We start from the raw sequence: 13,529 nt of genomic DNA, 5'->3' as shown, positions 1-13,529 counted from the left end.
ACTATCCAATAAAAAAAACAAGCTCTTCATTAAAAGCCTCCGTAATCCTACTCCAAACAATATTTCTGAGTACAAAAAATTCCGCAACATGTTTACAACCATTAAAAGAAAAACAGAACGAGAATATTACACAAATAAACTCAGTAATTCTCCCAACGACATCAAGGCCAAATGGAATTTGATAAGATGTGCGCTAAACAAAAGACCGCCCAACTCATCCATATCCAAACTCACTGTAAGCAACAAAACAGTTGACAACAAACAGGAGATTTGCGACCGTCTGAACGAACACTTTGCAAACGTTTCAATCGAACATTCTTTCAACCTCCTACCGGGTAAGGCTGACCCCATGAAACTCTTGGGTCCTACTATAACTCAATCCATATCTCTTAACCCTGTATCGGAACGCGAATTACTATCTATTGTCCGTAAAATGAAAAATAAAAACAGTTACTCCGATGATGGCCTTAACATGTACCTAATAAAAAACATAATCCATTCCATAACTTTACCTTTAATCCACATCTTCAATTTATCATTATCAACGGGAATTTTTCCAGATACCTTCAAAATATCCAGAATTATTCCTATCCACAAAAAAGGATCCATGGATGATATAAATAACTACAGACCCATATCTCTGTTGTCTCCTTTATCCAAGATTCTGGAAAATATAATGTACATCAGATTAAATTCTTTCTTCAATCTCAACAGCATTATATGTAACAGCCAATACGGCTTCCGGGCCAAGCATTCAACGGAGCTTGCTATCCTAGACTTCACCCAACATGTCCTAAACGGTATGAATAGCAAAAAACTATCTGTTGGCCTATTTCTGGATCTTTCAAAAGCATTTGATGTAATTGACCACAGCATACTCCTAAAAAAACTTGAGTGGTATGGTGTTAGGGGAATCGCTTTCAATTGGTTGGAGAGCTATCTCTCCTTGCGTTCTCAATATGTTTATATCGATAACTTCAAATCAAATAAAACTCATGTCCAGAATGGAATTCCTCAAGGATCTACACTGGGTCCTTTTTTATTTCTAGTCTACATCAATGACCTCTGTAACGTCTCATCATTAGCCAATTTGCCGACGACACGAACATTTTGTTTACACCAGACGACATCAACAGCTGCCGAGACATCATCAACCAAGAACTGTCAGGATTTTCCAACTGGTTTCTGGCAAATAAACTACTACTAAATCATTCCAAATGTTCTTATATGATTTTTGGTCCCAAAATATTAACTAACCAAGTCCAAGATTTAAACTTGCTGCTTAACAACAATCCAATTAATCGTACTCGTTCAACTAAATTCCTAGGTATCAATATAACAGATAACCTCTCGAGGGACTACCACATGCAATCAACTTCCCAAAAGGTCAATAAACTAATTGGAATTTTCTACAAAATAAAATACAAACTTTCTCAGTCTGCTCTACTAAACCTTTACTAGGCTTTTATTTATCCCCATCTTACCTACTGCATAACTGTATGGGGAAACAGTCCTAAAAGTCACTTATACAACATTACGCTCTCTCAAAAACGTTCAATACGTCTTATCTTTAATACTAATCCTTTTGCCCATACTAAATCCTTTTTTGCAAATAACAATATTCTACCATTAAGGTTTATATATTACTATTTCACAGCCATACTTGTTTTCAAATTTATTAATAAACTTCTTCCTACTCCTCTAGACCACCTTTACACGACAAGCAATTCTATTCTATCTGCTCATACAAGACACACCCAATTCTTTTACACACAAAGAACCCGTATTAAATTATTTTCATCAAGTATTAAACTTACTGGACCAAAAATTTGGGCTGAACTGCTTCCTCCTCAGTTACATGAAATCAAAAGTATACAACTCTTTAAAAGGAAGCTACGTAACTTTTTAACAAACTTAGATCCCGACACCACCATCTAGTTATCTGGGAAAGATGTTCATATAAGCATTGTGTGTGTCTAAGTGTGTGCGAATGTGGTTGCTTGTGTGAGTGTGTGTGAATGAGTGCTGTGCTTGTGTGAGTGTGTGTGTGAATGAGTGCTGTGCTTGTGTGAGTGTGTGTGGATGAACAGGTGTGTGTTTACGTGAGTGTTTTTGTGCGCGTGAGTGAGTGTATGTGCTTCTGGCGTGGTATTTCTATAAGATAAGATTCAAAAGTTAGAAGTTAGTCAAAGTGTTATTAAATTTTAAACTTCGAAACAATTTTGAAGTATTGAAATATCTATAACCTACATTATATTGTGTTTAGGTATATTGAACTTTTTTTTTAAAATTATGTTTAATATTTCGGAACAGTTTTGAAATATTAGAATTACTCTTTATAATATGTTTGGGTACCTTGAATTCTTTTATTTGTTTAAAGCTACTCATTTATCATTATTACAAATTGACACTGGTGATCAGTACAAGAAGTCCAGATTTCTTTTTCGATTTCCAGATCATTTCCTTTCATTGATTTCATTTTTCTGATTTCATTGTTTGATTTGATGAAATAAAATGTCAAAAAAAAATACATACATACATACATACATACATACATACATACATACATACATACATACATACATACATACATACATACATACATACATACATACATACACACACACACACACACATACATGCACACATACATAGGAAAAGTATACACAATAAAATCTATCATATTTTCAAATTCATCTAACACAAGAAAGATATCATTATAATCAAGCAGCCATTCATGCTTACTTTATTATTAAATGCTCGACGTCAATAGGACTGAAGACCATAAATAGCAACAAACACACACACACTCACACAGAGAGAGAGAGAGCGAGAGGAGAGAGAGAGAGAGAGAGAGAGAGAGAGAGAGAGAAATACTTACAAAAGAACATGCTTATGCACGAGTATCAATAAATACACGGTACAAATTGTACAGACACACAAATCGAAATATAAATATTAAACTACAAATAAACATGCACATGAAACACGACATACAAACAAAAAAAACAAAACGAACGAACTAACGAACAGGCGAACAAACAAACAAGCAACAGCAAACAATATATAATACATGCGTAATTATTTTCAACACCGTTTCAAAATCACAAGACAAACAATGTCTCAATAATACCATCAGTACCAACGCGTGTTATTTTAAAATATGCATGTTTAAATGTTTTATCTAAATTTCGTTAAGATATCAACCTACGTCAATAGAACCGAAGACCAGCAATAACAACAACGACAACAAAAATGACAATGACAACAAAAATGACAATGACAACAAACAACAGCAACAACAAAATGTTTATAATAAAATTGATTATATGTCAAGCTGTTAATTGTTATTTTCTATGATCCTGTCAAAGTTGTACAATCCTCTCTTGAAAAAGAACTTCAAATCCAAATAGAATAATGCCTAAATAGAAAATTTTATTACAGAAAGAAAGTGTTAACTCATGGAACTATATATAATTCAATGTGTTAACTTGTAGACAGTTCAAAAACTCAAACATTTAATAATGAATATAAGAAAACTATATAATGAAGTATTCTAATTATACTAATTTGAAAATGAAATGTTTTTTTATAGAATTAATTCAAGATTTATTTATTCATTAATTAATTTGCTCATTAATTCATTTAATTTTATTCTTTCTATATTTTGTAGGATTTTATTCCGCTTGATACAGGACAACTGCTTTTTGCTTAAATTAACTTTTACTCATTTTCATTCACGTTTATTTTTAGTTGAATTCACAAAAATATATGTAAAAGTGGAAGAATGATACGGAACGGTTAGTTGGGATCGTCCGTGCAGTCCCCAAACAGATATACACCTAACTAACAAACGAAGCAATCATGAGTGGAACCACCAAACAAGTCAGATCTAGAATTTTTAGAGGTGAGAGTGTGATAATTTTTCTAAAAGTTTAAAAAGTAGATTTAGACCAGACATACAGCCCTACTGTCATGCAAACACACAGGCGGACAATTTTGAATTTTGTGTGCGAGGGTTGATTGAATGAATGAATGAATGAATTGAATTGAATTGAATGGCAGTTAATTGAATTAAGAATTAAGTTATTTATATTTTTAATGAAAGCATTCTTGCTTCTTGTTGTGCTCATGTTTTTTGAAAGTTTGCTAAATTAGAAATTTCATCAACTCTCTAATCTACTTGTCTACTAACTAGAAAGATTAGTAATGAGCTTATTTATTGAAATTAAATTAAAAAATATTATATTTAATAAGTTATGTGTTATTTTTTTATTAACTGTACTTATTCATTTAGTTTTTAGGTTGGAAAAAGTTAAAAAAAACTATTTAAAAACTAAATATACTATTAACTCTTAAAGATTTAATTAACATTAAGGCTTCTAAATTGAGACTTACCTTGCATAGGTAAAAATATTACTAATTAAAAATTATAGTAAATTAAGAAATCATAACATAAATTATCAGAGACACAATTCTAGTTTTGGCTCTCATAAAAACTTATACAAGTATTTACTTATTTAACATTTCAATCTTGTTTATTTATTTAACTACCAATTATTAACCTTTTTCAAAATCAGCATGCCAAATATAAATTCAAATAGTTTGAGGATCATCTATATCTATCTTTCAATAAAAAACCACTAGTAATCATAGTCAGATGGTCATTTTGTCATCTACCCAATTAATTTTTAAAATAGTGCAGAGTAACAACATTGGGAACTACCGTCTTATCTTATAACCTTACCTTCTTACTCCTATTAATTGCATGTAGACAGGCCTAGTATGACACAAAATAAAATTAATAAATCAAATATATAGATAAAAATGAATAAACACAATTATAAATAAATATCTCTGTGTTATGTTATATCTTTGTTGAATGCACATAAAAATTTATATTACTATTGTGACTGCTGTTTATTATTAAAATTGAAATTCATTCAATGGCAGACTTGAGGGAGGAAGACTGCCTGTGTGTCTGATGAGAGTTGTTGTATTTATCATCTTTTCATTCATTCATTCGACTAATTTTTCAATTAGTAATTAATTTAAACAATTTTTTAATTAATTGTTGATTAATTAATTAAAATGATTTTTAAAGCACGCAAAGCCCTAGATGATGAAACCTCAAAAATTGATTTTACAAAACGTTAGTCTTTTTTTTTCTGCTCTTTTTCGATTGGCTATGAATGTAGTTGACAATTTCTCCATCCTCTTACTCCTCTCAATTGCACGGATGCACCTGTTATGTATGATTCAAACAATATCTAAAGATTAAAAAAAATGAATAAATAGAACTTCAAATAAGTATTTGCATGTAATGTTGTATCTTTGTTGAATGCAAATCAAAATTATTATTTCACCCTATGAAATTATATTCTCATTTAAATTTTATTCTAGCCAAAATAATTTTTGGAGAATTAAAAAACTAGACACAGCTTGAAGATTATTGATCAATGAAGTTAACTAACTGGTCGTTGTTTATTGTTGTTGTTTATGGTTGTTGTTTATGGATGTTGTTTATGGTTGTTGTTTATGGTTGTTGTTTATGTTTACATTATGTCTGTGTGGATGAAGTTGTTCATCGTACTTGCGTTGATTAACAGTGCCAGATGAGGTGATGAGGGAAATCTTAGTTGGCATCAACACCAATGATTCATCCAACCCGACGAAATTGAACCCGACGAAGTTGAACTATTACAATGCATTTGTCAGGTACCTGACCAGACTGGGTGGTCACATCAGCCTCTCCATGCCCACAGCTGATGTTCTAATATGGTTAATGTCATTCACGCTTCAACTATTATGGTGTAATTCGAATTTCAACTGTTATTGTTGTGACGATGATAGTAACTTTTGAATGCATGTAACCACCATTCTGAAGAGACACCGTACAAACAAATGATTGAATGTTTATTTCCATAATGATGATGATGAAGATGATGAAGAGGATGATGATGATGAGAATGATGATGAGAATGATGATGGTGGATCACCAACTGAACAGCCTTCAGCAGGGTCTTTTCAGCAAATGGAAGGAACTGAGGATTGGGGCGTTGCGTTCACTGAGATACTTCTGTGACTGTCGGGCCACTGTCGGAATCATCTTCAACTTGAAACTCCACTACCTCATTGTCAGGTGGTTTCTTCTTTCTTTCCATCAGTCATCTCTCTTTTTTTCCTCCTCTTCTCTTCATTTTATTATCTCTTCCTTTGTATTTCCATTCTTTTATATCTCTTAACTATTTCAATATCTTTCTTTAAGCCTTTTCTTTCTCTTTCAGGCTCTTTTTATCTCTCTTCTCTCTCTCTCTTTCTATTTCTTTTTTTCTCTGACTCTCTCTGTCTCTTTCAATCAATGTTTGTCTCTCTCTCTCTCTCTCTCTCTCTCTCTCTCTCTCTCTCTCTCTCTCTCTGGTTCACTCCAGACATGTTTTGCATGATAGAGCATGTTTCCCATTACATTATGTAATTGAAACGTTTACCAGTATTGCATATGGACCATCATCATCCATATTATTAACTCTGTGTGTGCGTGTGTGTGTTTGTGTGTGCGTGTGCGTGTTTGTGTGCGTGTGTGTGTGTTTGTGTGTGTGTGTGTGTTTTGACGCTGAAGTTTCAAGTTCAAAGGTCAAATGATATTTTTTTTTTAATTTTCTGGATTGATCATTATCAAAATCTGATGTAAAAGAATTAATTGATTGATTGATTAGTTGGTTGGTTGGTTTGTTGATTGTTTGTTTGTTGATTGATTGATTGATTGATTGATTGATTGATTGATTGGTTGATTACCGTACACTATCACGCATACTCACTTATTCTGGTTCTGGCACGTAAGCATGTAGGTAAATGATACACGTAAATTCACGCACTGCACGACTTACGTCACATGTGGCAAGCAGGGGTTTCTTTGCTTTTGAACCTGGTCACTGCAACAGCAGGACCAGGCGCTTTATCCATTACACCATCTCGCTGCCAATTATGATGTGTTATATTATGATACATTGTGATAATATATGAGTGAATATATATATATATTATCGTGATGATGTATGTGATGTAATGGACATGATGATATGTTCTCAGATCCCTTGATATCTACGCGAATAATGACGCTGAACGAACAAGTGCACTGAGACTAATAAGGAGAATCATGTACATCCTACTATCGTCATCGTCGTCGTCTTCTTCTTCCTCCTCAACATTGTCATCAGTGTCATCACCTCAATCTTCATCATTATCACCACCAAGAACTACAACGACACAAACAACAATACAGGCAACAACGCACGTAACAACAACACAGGCAACAACGCACATAACAACAACAACACAAACAACGACACAAAATGAAAAGTTTAAAAATTCATTGAGTGCCACAACAAATAATTTTTCAACACTACATCAACCAACAGCAACTCAGCCAAATGTTGATTGTAACAAAATGACAACTACACAAACAACTGCAACATTAGCACCAACAACAACAACAACACATACGACCACACCATCGTTAACTTCAACTCCATTAACAACAAATAAACCTTTTCATGCAACAACGACACCACCAACACCATGTAAGCCATCATCAACAACAACAACAACAAGACCAACAACAATGAGATCGAGGTTGTTATCTTCCAGTTCAACACTCTCTCCATCTATGCTCTCAGATTTGAGTTTACTTTTAAGAGGGGTGATAGCCATTGCTGACGACGGTTTTGAGGGCAAAGACAAATTATTCAACATCTGTTTGTCCACCATTTGTGAATTAGGTTTGCTGGTCTTTCTTCGTTCGTTAGCCATTCTTTTTTGTCCAGTCGAAAGTGTCGTCACGTCTGGTAATGTTTCTTATATCTTTCAATGTTTCTCATTCCTGAATGTCTGTTTCATTACATTTCACTCTGTTAGCTCAACTGTATGGTGCAAATTTCCAAACACACGACATAATCATTCACACTCATTTGAGGTGCTCATGATCCAATGCATCAGTGTTAATGTGATAATTCTGGTGAAGAAATCTATAATAATAACAATGATGATTGGATGATAATAACAATAATAATAAAGATGATTGGATGATGATAATATATATAAATATGTGTTTGAATTGCAAGTGTCATAAATCATCTCATTGAGAACTAAAGATATATGTACTTCATTTTTCAAAATTTTTACCACTTAGCAATTTTTAATTTTATGACAATTTATTTATTGTAATTATATTTCATTGAATATTTTAAAAAATTGAACTGTTTGACCTCACACAGCAATACTCGACCCCGAAATGACTTTCGAACTTGGAGGGGTGACCACTATTTTGAGGGCTGTCCAACATTTTTATGGCCACCCGCACATCAACGAGGCTCTTGTAGAGGCCATCTTGAATTTTTTCAACTTCCCCCATTCTAGGTCCCTGGTTCGAGCCGATTACGATTTAGAGGTTGGTTGTAATGAATTTATTTTTATAAATACTAATAAATTATTTTAATAAATACTAATAAATTATTTTAATAAATACTAATAAATCATTTTATTATATAATATTAAATTATTTTTATATATAATAATAAACTATCTAAATAAACTAATAATATTTTTTGTTCTTCAAAATATATTTACAATGTGAAAATTAAAAAAAAATAATAGAATAATGAATCCACCACCCACCTTGGATTGAATGTTATATGGTTAATAATAATTGTTGTCATAAATGTATCATATTGTGTCGTTATCTGATGATATAGTATCATATCGCCACATTATACATGTATCTATCATATAATATTTTATCAGTGGTCATATTGATGATATCTTGTATCTATCCTATAATATTTTATTGCTGATCATGCTGGTAGTATTATATCACGTAAAACGTTATGCATCTATCAAATACTATTTTATTATTAATCATATTTATTGCTACAAATCAGAGGATATATCTTGTATCTATCTGTTTATCTATCTATTTATCTATCTATCTATCTATCTATCTATCTATCTATCTATCTATCTATCTATCTATCTATCTATCTGTCTGTCTGTCTGTCTATCTATCTTTCTGTCTAACTATCTATCTATTTATATCATTTATTACTGTATCATTAGTCACATCGATAGTATGATATCACTGACACCATACTTCATGTATCCATCACATCTTCCCCGTTGTTGTCCAGTACATGCTCGCCCCGTTCACTGACCTTCAATATGTGGCTGACGAGATTGATGTCAAGGACAGATTCAAGTATGTATCGTGTTTGCATTTCTTATTTGTTTTTGTCATATTTTTTATTTAAATACAATAATAAATTAAATATATATATATATATTTTCATTTAAATACAATATTAAATTAATTGAATAAAATTTGTCTCCATGGTTGTAAAGTATATTCTTCCATTTGTGTTTTTGAGATTGAGAGAGCAACAGATGATCCTCAGAATTTTGTTGTCTTAATGTTCAGTACCGTCATTGTAAAAACCACACCAAAGCATATAATCTTTTTAAAGTTTTGAGGCAGCGTTTGAACCAGATCACTGAGCAATAACAGCGTCGCAACAGTCGACACTTCTACCACTTGAGCTATGGCTAACTTACCAACTAATAACAAGTTTGAAAAATAACCCTAACCTCCAAATCCTCTAGCCCCTATTATTAATATCTACTATGCCTCCATTGAAATCTGTCGCAGCTGAAATACAGCTGGCTTTCTGTGTCATCATAGTTGCAGTACTTGTTATGTGATGTCAATCAAGCCAACAACTTCGTTCAATGTAGAGAGTCTTTGTGTTGGAATTTGAGTGACATGAAATTGTCTTTAATGTACTACAAGAAGTTAATGAGTTGAGGATTTACTCATGGAACGCCTGAAGAGTTTTTGATAGTTTCAATGTAAAGCGGACTTTTTGAAAAATAAATAGCGTAATGTTAATTTTGCGTAGGACCTTCCCGATCCAACTCAAGATCTCGTTAACCATCTTTTTTTTGCAACAAACTTTTTATTTGTGATAAAGTTGATTTGTTTTTAAAGTCTGATCTTTTAATAACATTTTTTACAGTTTATAAGTTACACTATGAGGTTGTTGAAATCACGTTTAACGTTCCAGTTGTCATTCTCAAAGAATTTATTTAAAAATTAATACCGTCAAAAAATAAATAGATAAATAAATAAAATATGGTGAGCGCAGTTCAGACGTCGACATGAAGTTCACGGCATGTAAGCTCGCCCTCACCGCCATGCTCAAGTCTTGGACCGGCATCCTCTACTTATGCAGGCCTCAGCTATCATCATCATCACAACCATCATCACAGCCATCATCACAGCCATCATCATCACAACCACCACCATCATCATCATCATTGATGGGCATCAAATCGCTGTTCAAGATGTTGACGTTATCTTCAAACGAAACAAGGGTTCGAACTTTTTTTTTTCAATCCAACATCGTTACGTCAGTTTATTCAAACGACTTCATTCGTACTGTTATTGTTGTTATTGTTGATGTTAACGTCATTAATGTGTCTTTTTAATTTTCCTTTCCTGCTGCCATTCATCCTCATTAACTGCTCAGGTGCGTTTCAGTGTTGGCCTCAGTGTTCGTTTCCTAATTGACACGTGCACAATCTCATTCCACCTCCCTCCACTCACTCACGTTCACTGATGACGTCATAACCATCGTCATCACCACTCCCGTCATCAGTTCATTATCGTTTTTATGTTCGTCGTCGCTCTGTTGTTAACGTTATCATCATAATCATCGTGATTATCATCGTAATCATTGTAATTATCATCGTGATTATTATCATTAACATCTTCATCTCCACCAGAAAGAAATTCTCGATATAATATTCGATGTTTTTCGACTGCAAATTCCCGAGTGGACTGACGATTTCAACAAACTAGGTTTCTATCTGACCTATTAATTGTATCATCGCTCATTTTTGTATCCTATCACATATCATAGTGTATCACCTGATTGGTCAAGATGTATACAAGATGTATATCTTGTATCATATTATCATTGTACGGTCGGCCATATAACATTTGGTATTGTTATTGTTGGAGATTGTATATCATGTATCATTCCATCAGATCATTAGTACTATTTCCTGGTATCATATATCATATTTCGTGTATCATTATATATCAAATGTTGTCCTAGTAAATGTTGTTTCAGCGTATGTCGCGAGTGAGTCATTCATATAGTCAGCCATATATTCATACTTTAAAGAGCGCTATTACATTAATTTTTTACTACTACTAGTACTATTACTACTACTACTACTACTACTACTACTACTAATAATAATAATAATAATAATAATAATAATAATAATAATAATAATAATGATGATGATGATGATAGTTAAATAATCTGCATAATAATAAAGCATAAAAAAGAAATCTTCTTTAATTTAACACTCCAAAATGTGTCGTTTCTTTTGATAATTTTTTAAAAATGAATGTGAAGCCACGCGCCATCACGACGACCTGAAGTACCTGCCAGAGTCATGCACGCTCGTCAATGGCTTCATCGTGGAGGAGGCCAAGCTCTTACTACCTCACGTATCTAAGACCAGGTTGTTGTTGTTGTTGCTGCTGCTGTGTTGTTGCTGCTGCTGTGTTGTTGTTGCTGTTGTGTTGTTGCTGCTGGTGCTGTGTTGTTGTTGCTGCTGTGTTGTTGCTGCTGCTGTGTTGTTGTTGCTGTGTTGTTGTCGTTGTTGTGTTGTTGACTGGGTGGGGTGCACCTTCACGCAACAGACTGGGTCTCTCGCTACGCCCCTGTGTTGATTTGTTTTTGTTTTGTTTATTTTTTCAAAATGTCGTTGGCGTAGTAGCTGTTTAGTCATCTACTCAGCTTTCCGGATTGTAAATATGCGATTGTGTGATGGATCTGTGACATACGATAAATATTGTAAAAATATTGTACGCTAGATAGATACGTAGTAAGTTGTTAGATGCGTAACTAAGTTATTATATAGTAAGACTATATAATTTAAATAAATATATTTTAAAACATTGAGTTTTAAAATAATGAGGTTCATGCAAATGCAGCCAACAACCAACCAACACAACACAACAACAATTCAACAACAACAACAGAATCAACTTGTTGGACAACCACATGGCCTTCATACTTGCTTGCTTCTTCCAAGTTGGACTGGTTGAGGTCAGTTCACGTCATTCATTCATTCAATCAATCATCTGTTCATCTGTCAGTCACTCAGATTACCATTCAATCATTCAATTTGCTATTAATCCATACACTGCACAGCAACTGACAAACGATTAATATTCTCATGCAAATATTTCGAAAACATAGTTTTGCTGGTTCGTTTCATAACTTAGTGGCTCACTTTTCGAAACTTTCAATTAAACTCCTTTACATGTTATGAAATCTTATGATGAGTTTATTGATGATGACGATAACTACGCTTAAAATGATTGTGGTGATGATGATGATGGTGATGCTGATGATGACGGTGATGATGATGATGACGACGACGACGATACCTTCACTGACCTCACATGACGTCATCCAACCCACCAGGCCCTGACGGAAACGATAATAACGAGCAGCAGACATGTTTGCGTGCGAGCCACTGTGCTGCTCAGCCAGCTGCTTCAACTTGTTAGTGCCTCTCTTCTCTTGCTAACTTCTGTTGTTGTCCTTTTGTCAGCTGGCGTGTTGCGTGTCGCCTGGCATGTTTTGATCTAGTGGTATTTTGTTTGGCGTGTTTTGTTCTCGTTCTTTTCTGCGAATATTTATCTTTTCATCTCATTCCCTATTTTTGTTTTTAAATTGATGTTGAATGCTTTGTTTTTCCTGTAATTTTTCATTTCTCCTCTCGCCAATCACACTCTCCCACTGTTAACCCTCTAATTCCCTGCACATCTCTTCACTGACGACGACAACAGTCAACGAGGTGGCTGCCAGATGTACACAATGATGTGCGCAAGCATTGTCTGCAGAACATCGTGCACCAGTCACTCACGCCTCATCATTCTCATCTGCACCATGGTGATGCTAGAAACAACATGGACTCAAGAATGTTGGTTGCGTGTTGGTTGTGTTGATGGGATGGACTATTAAATGGAGAAGTTTGTTTGAGGAGTGATTGAGTGATAGCAAACTCACAAAACAATGACGACGATGATGACGACACACACACACACACACACACAACTACTCACTCACACACACACACACACAACTACTCACTCACACACACACACACACACACAACTACTCACTCACACACACACACACACACAACTACTCACTCACACACACACACACACACAACTACTCACTCACACACACACACACACACAACTACTCACTCACACACACACACACAACTACTCACTCACACACACAGACACACACAACTACTCACTCACACAGACACACACAACTACTCACTCACACACACACACACAACTACTCACTCACACACACAGACAATGTTCAGACGCCATAGAGTATTTAAGCAGGAGCGCCCCATGCAGCAGACACCAT

The 13,529-nt window shown here is 34.1% G+C and overlaps 2 protein-coding genes across 2 annotated transcripts; both read left to right on the top strand.

Annotated features, from left to right (window-relative positions):
* Positions 1–5,091: 5,091 nt before the first annotated feature.
* On the top strand, positions 5,092–9,302 carry HELRODRAFT_172490 (hypothetical protein; the record flags this gene model as incomplete). The annotated part of the gene is made up of 6 exons (XM_009019146.1): positions 5,092–5,152; positions 5,610–5,781; positions 6,011–6,142; positions 7,612–7,778; positions 8,274–8,446; positions 9,183–9,302. The coding sequence occupies 6 exons, from the start codon at positions 5,092–5,094 to the stop codon at positions 9,300–9,302; spliced, it is 825 nt and encodes a 274-aa protein (XP_009017394.1).
* Positions 9,303–10,206: 904 nt separating this feature from the next.
* Positions 10,207–13,491, top strand: HELRODRAFT_172489 (hypothetical protein; the record flags this gene model as incomplete). Its single annotated transcript, XM_009019145.1, has 7 exons — positions 10,207–10,422; positions 10,834–10,909; positions 11,478–11,586; positions 12,110–12,176; positions 12,558–12,638; positions 12,926–13,070; positions 13,472–13,491. 7 exons carry the CDS (start codon positions 10,207–10,209, stop codon positions 13,489–13,491), a joined length of 714 nt encoding a protein of 237 aa, XP_009017393.1.
* Between the last annotated feature and the right edge of the window lie 38 nt (positions 13,492–13,529).

The sequence above is a fragment of the Helobdella robusta genome, assembly GCF_000326865.2.
Source record: "Helobdella robusta unplaced genomic scaffold HELROscaffold_23, whole genome shotgun sequence".
In the NCBI taxonomy this organism is placed as follows: Eukaryota; Metazoa; Annelida; class Clitellata; order Rhynchobdellida; family Glossiphoniidae; genus Helobdella; species Helobdella robusta.
This window is presented reverse-complemented; position numbering and strand designations above follow the sequence as displayed.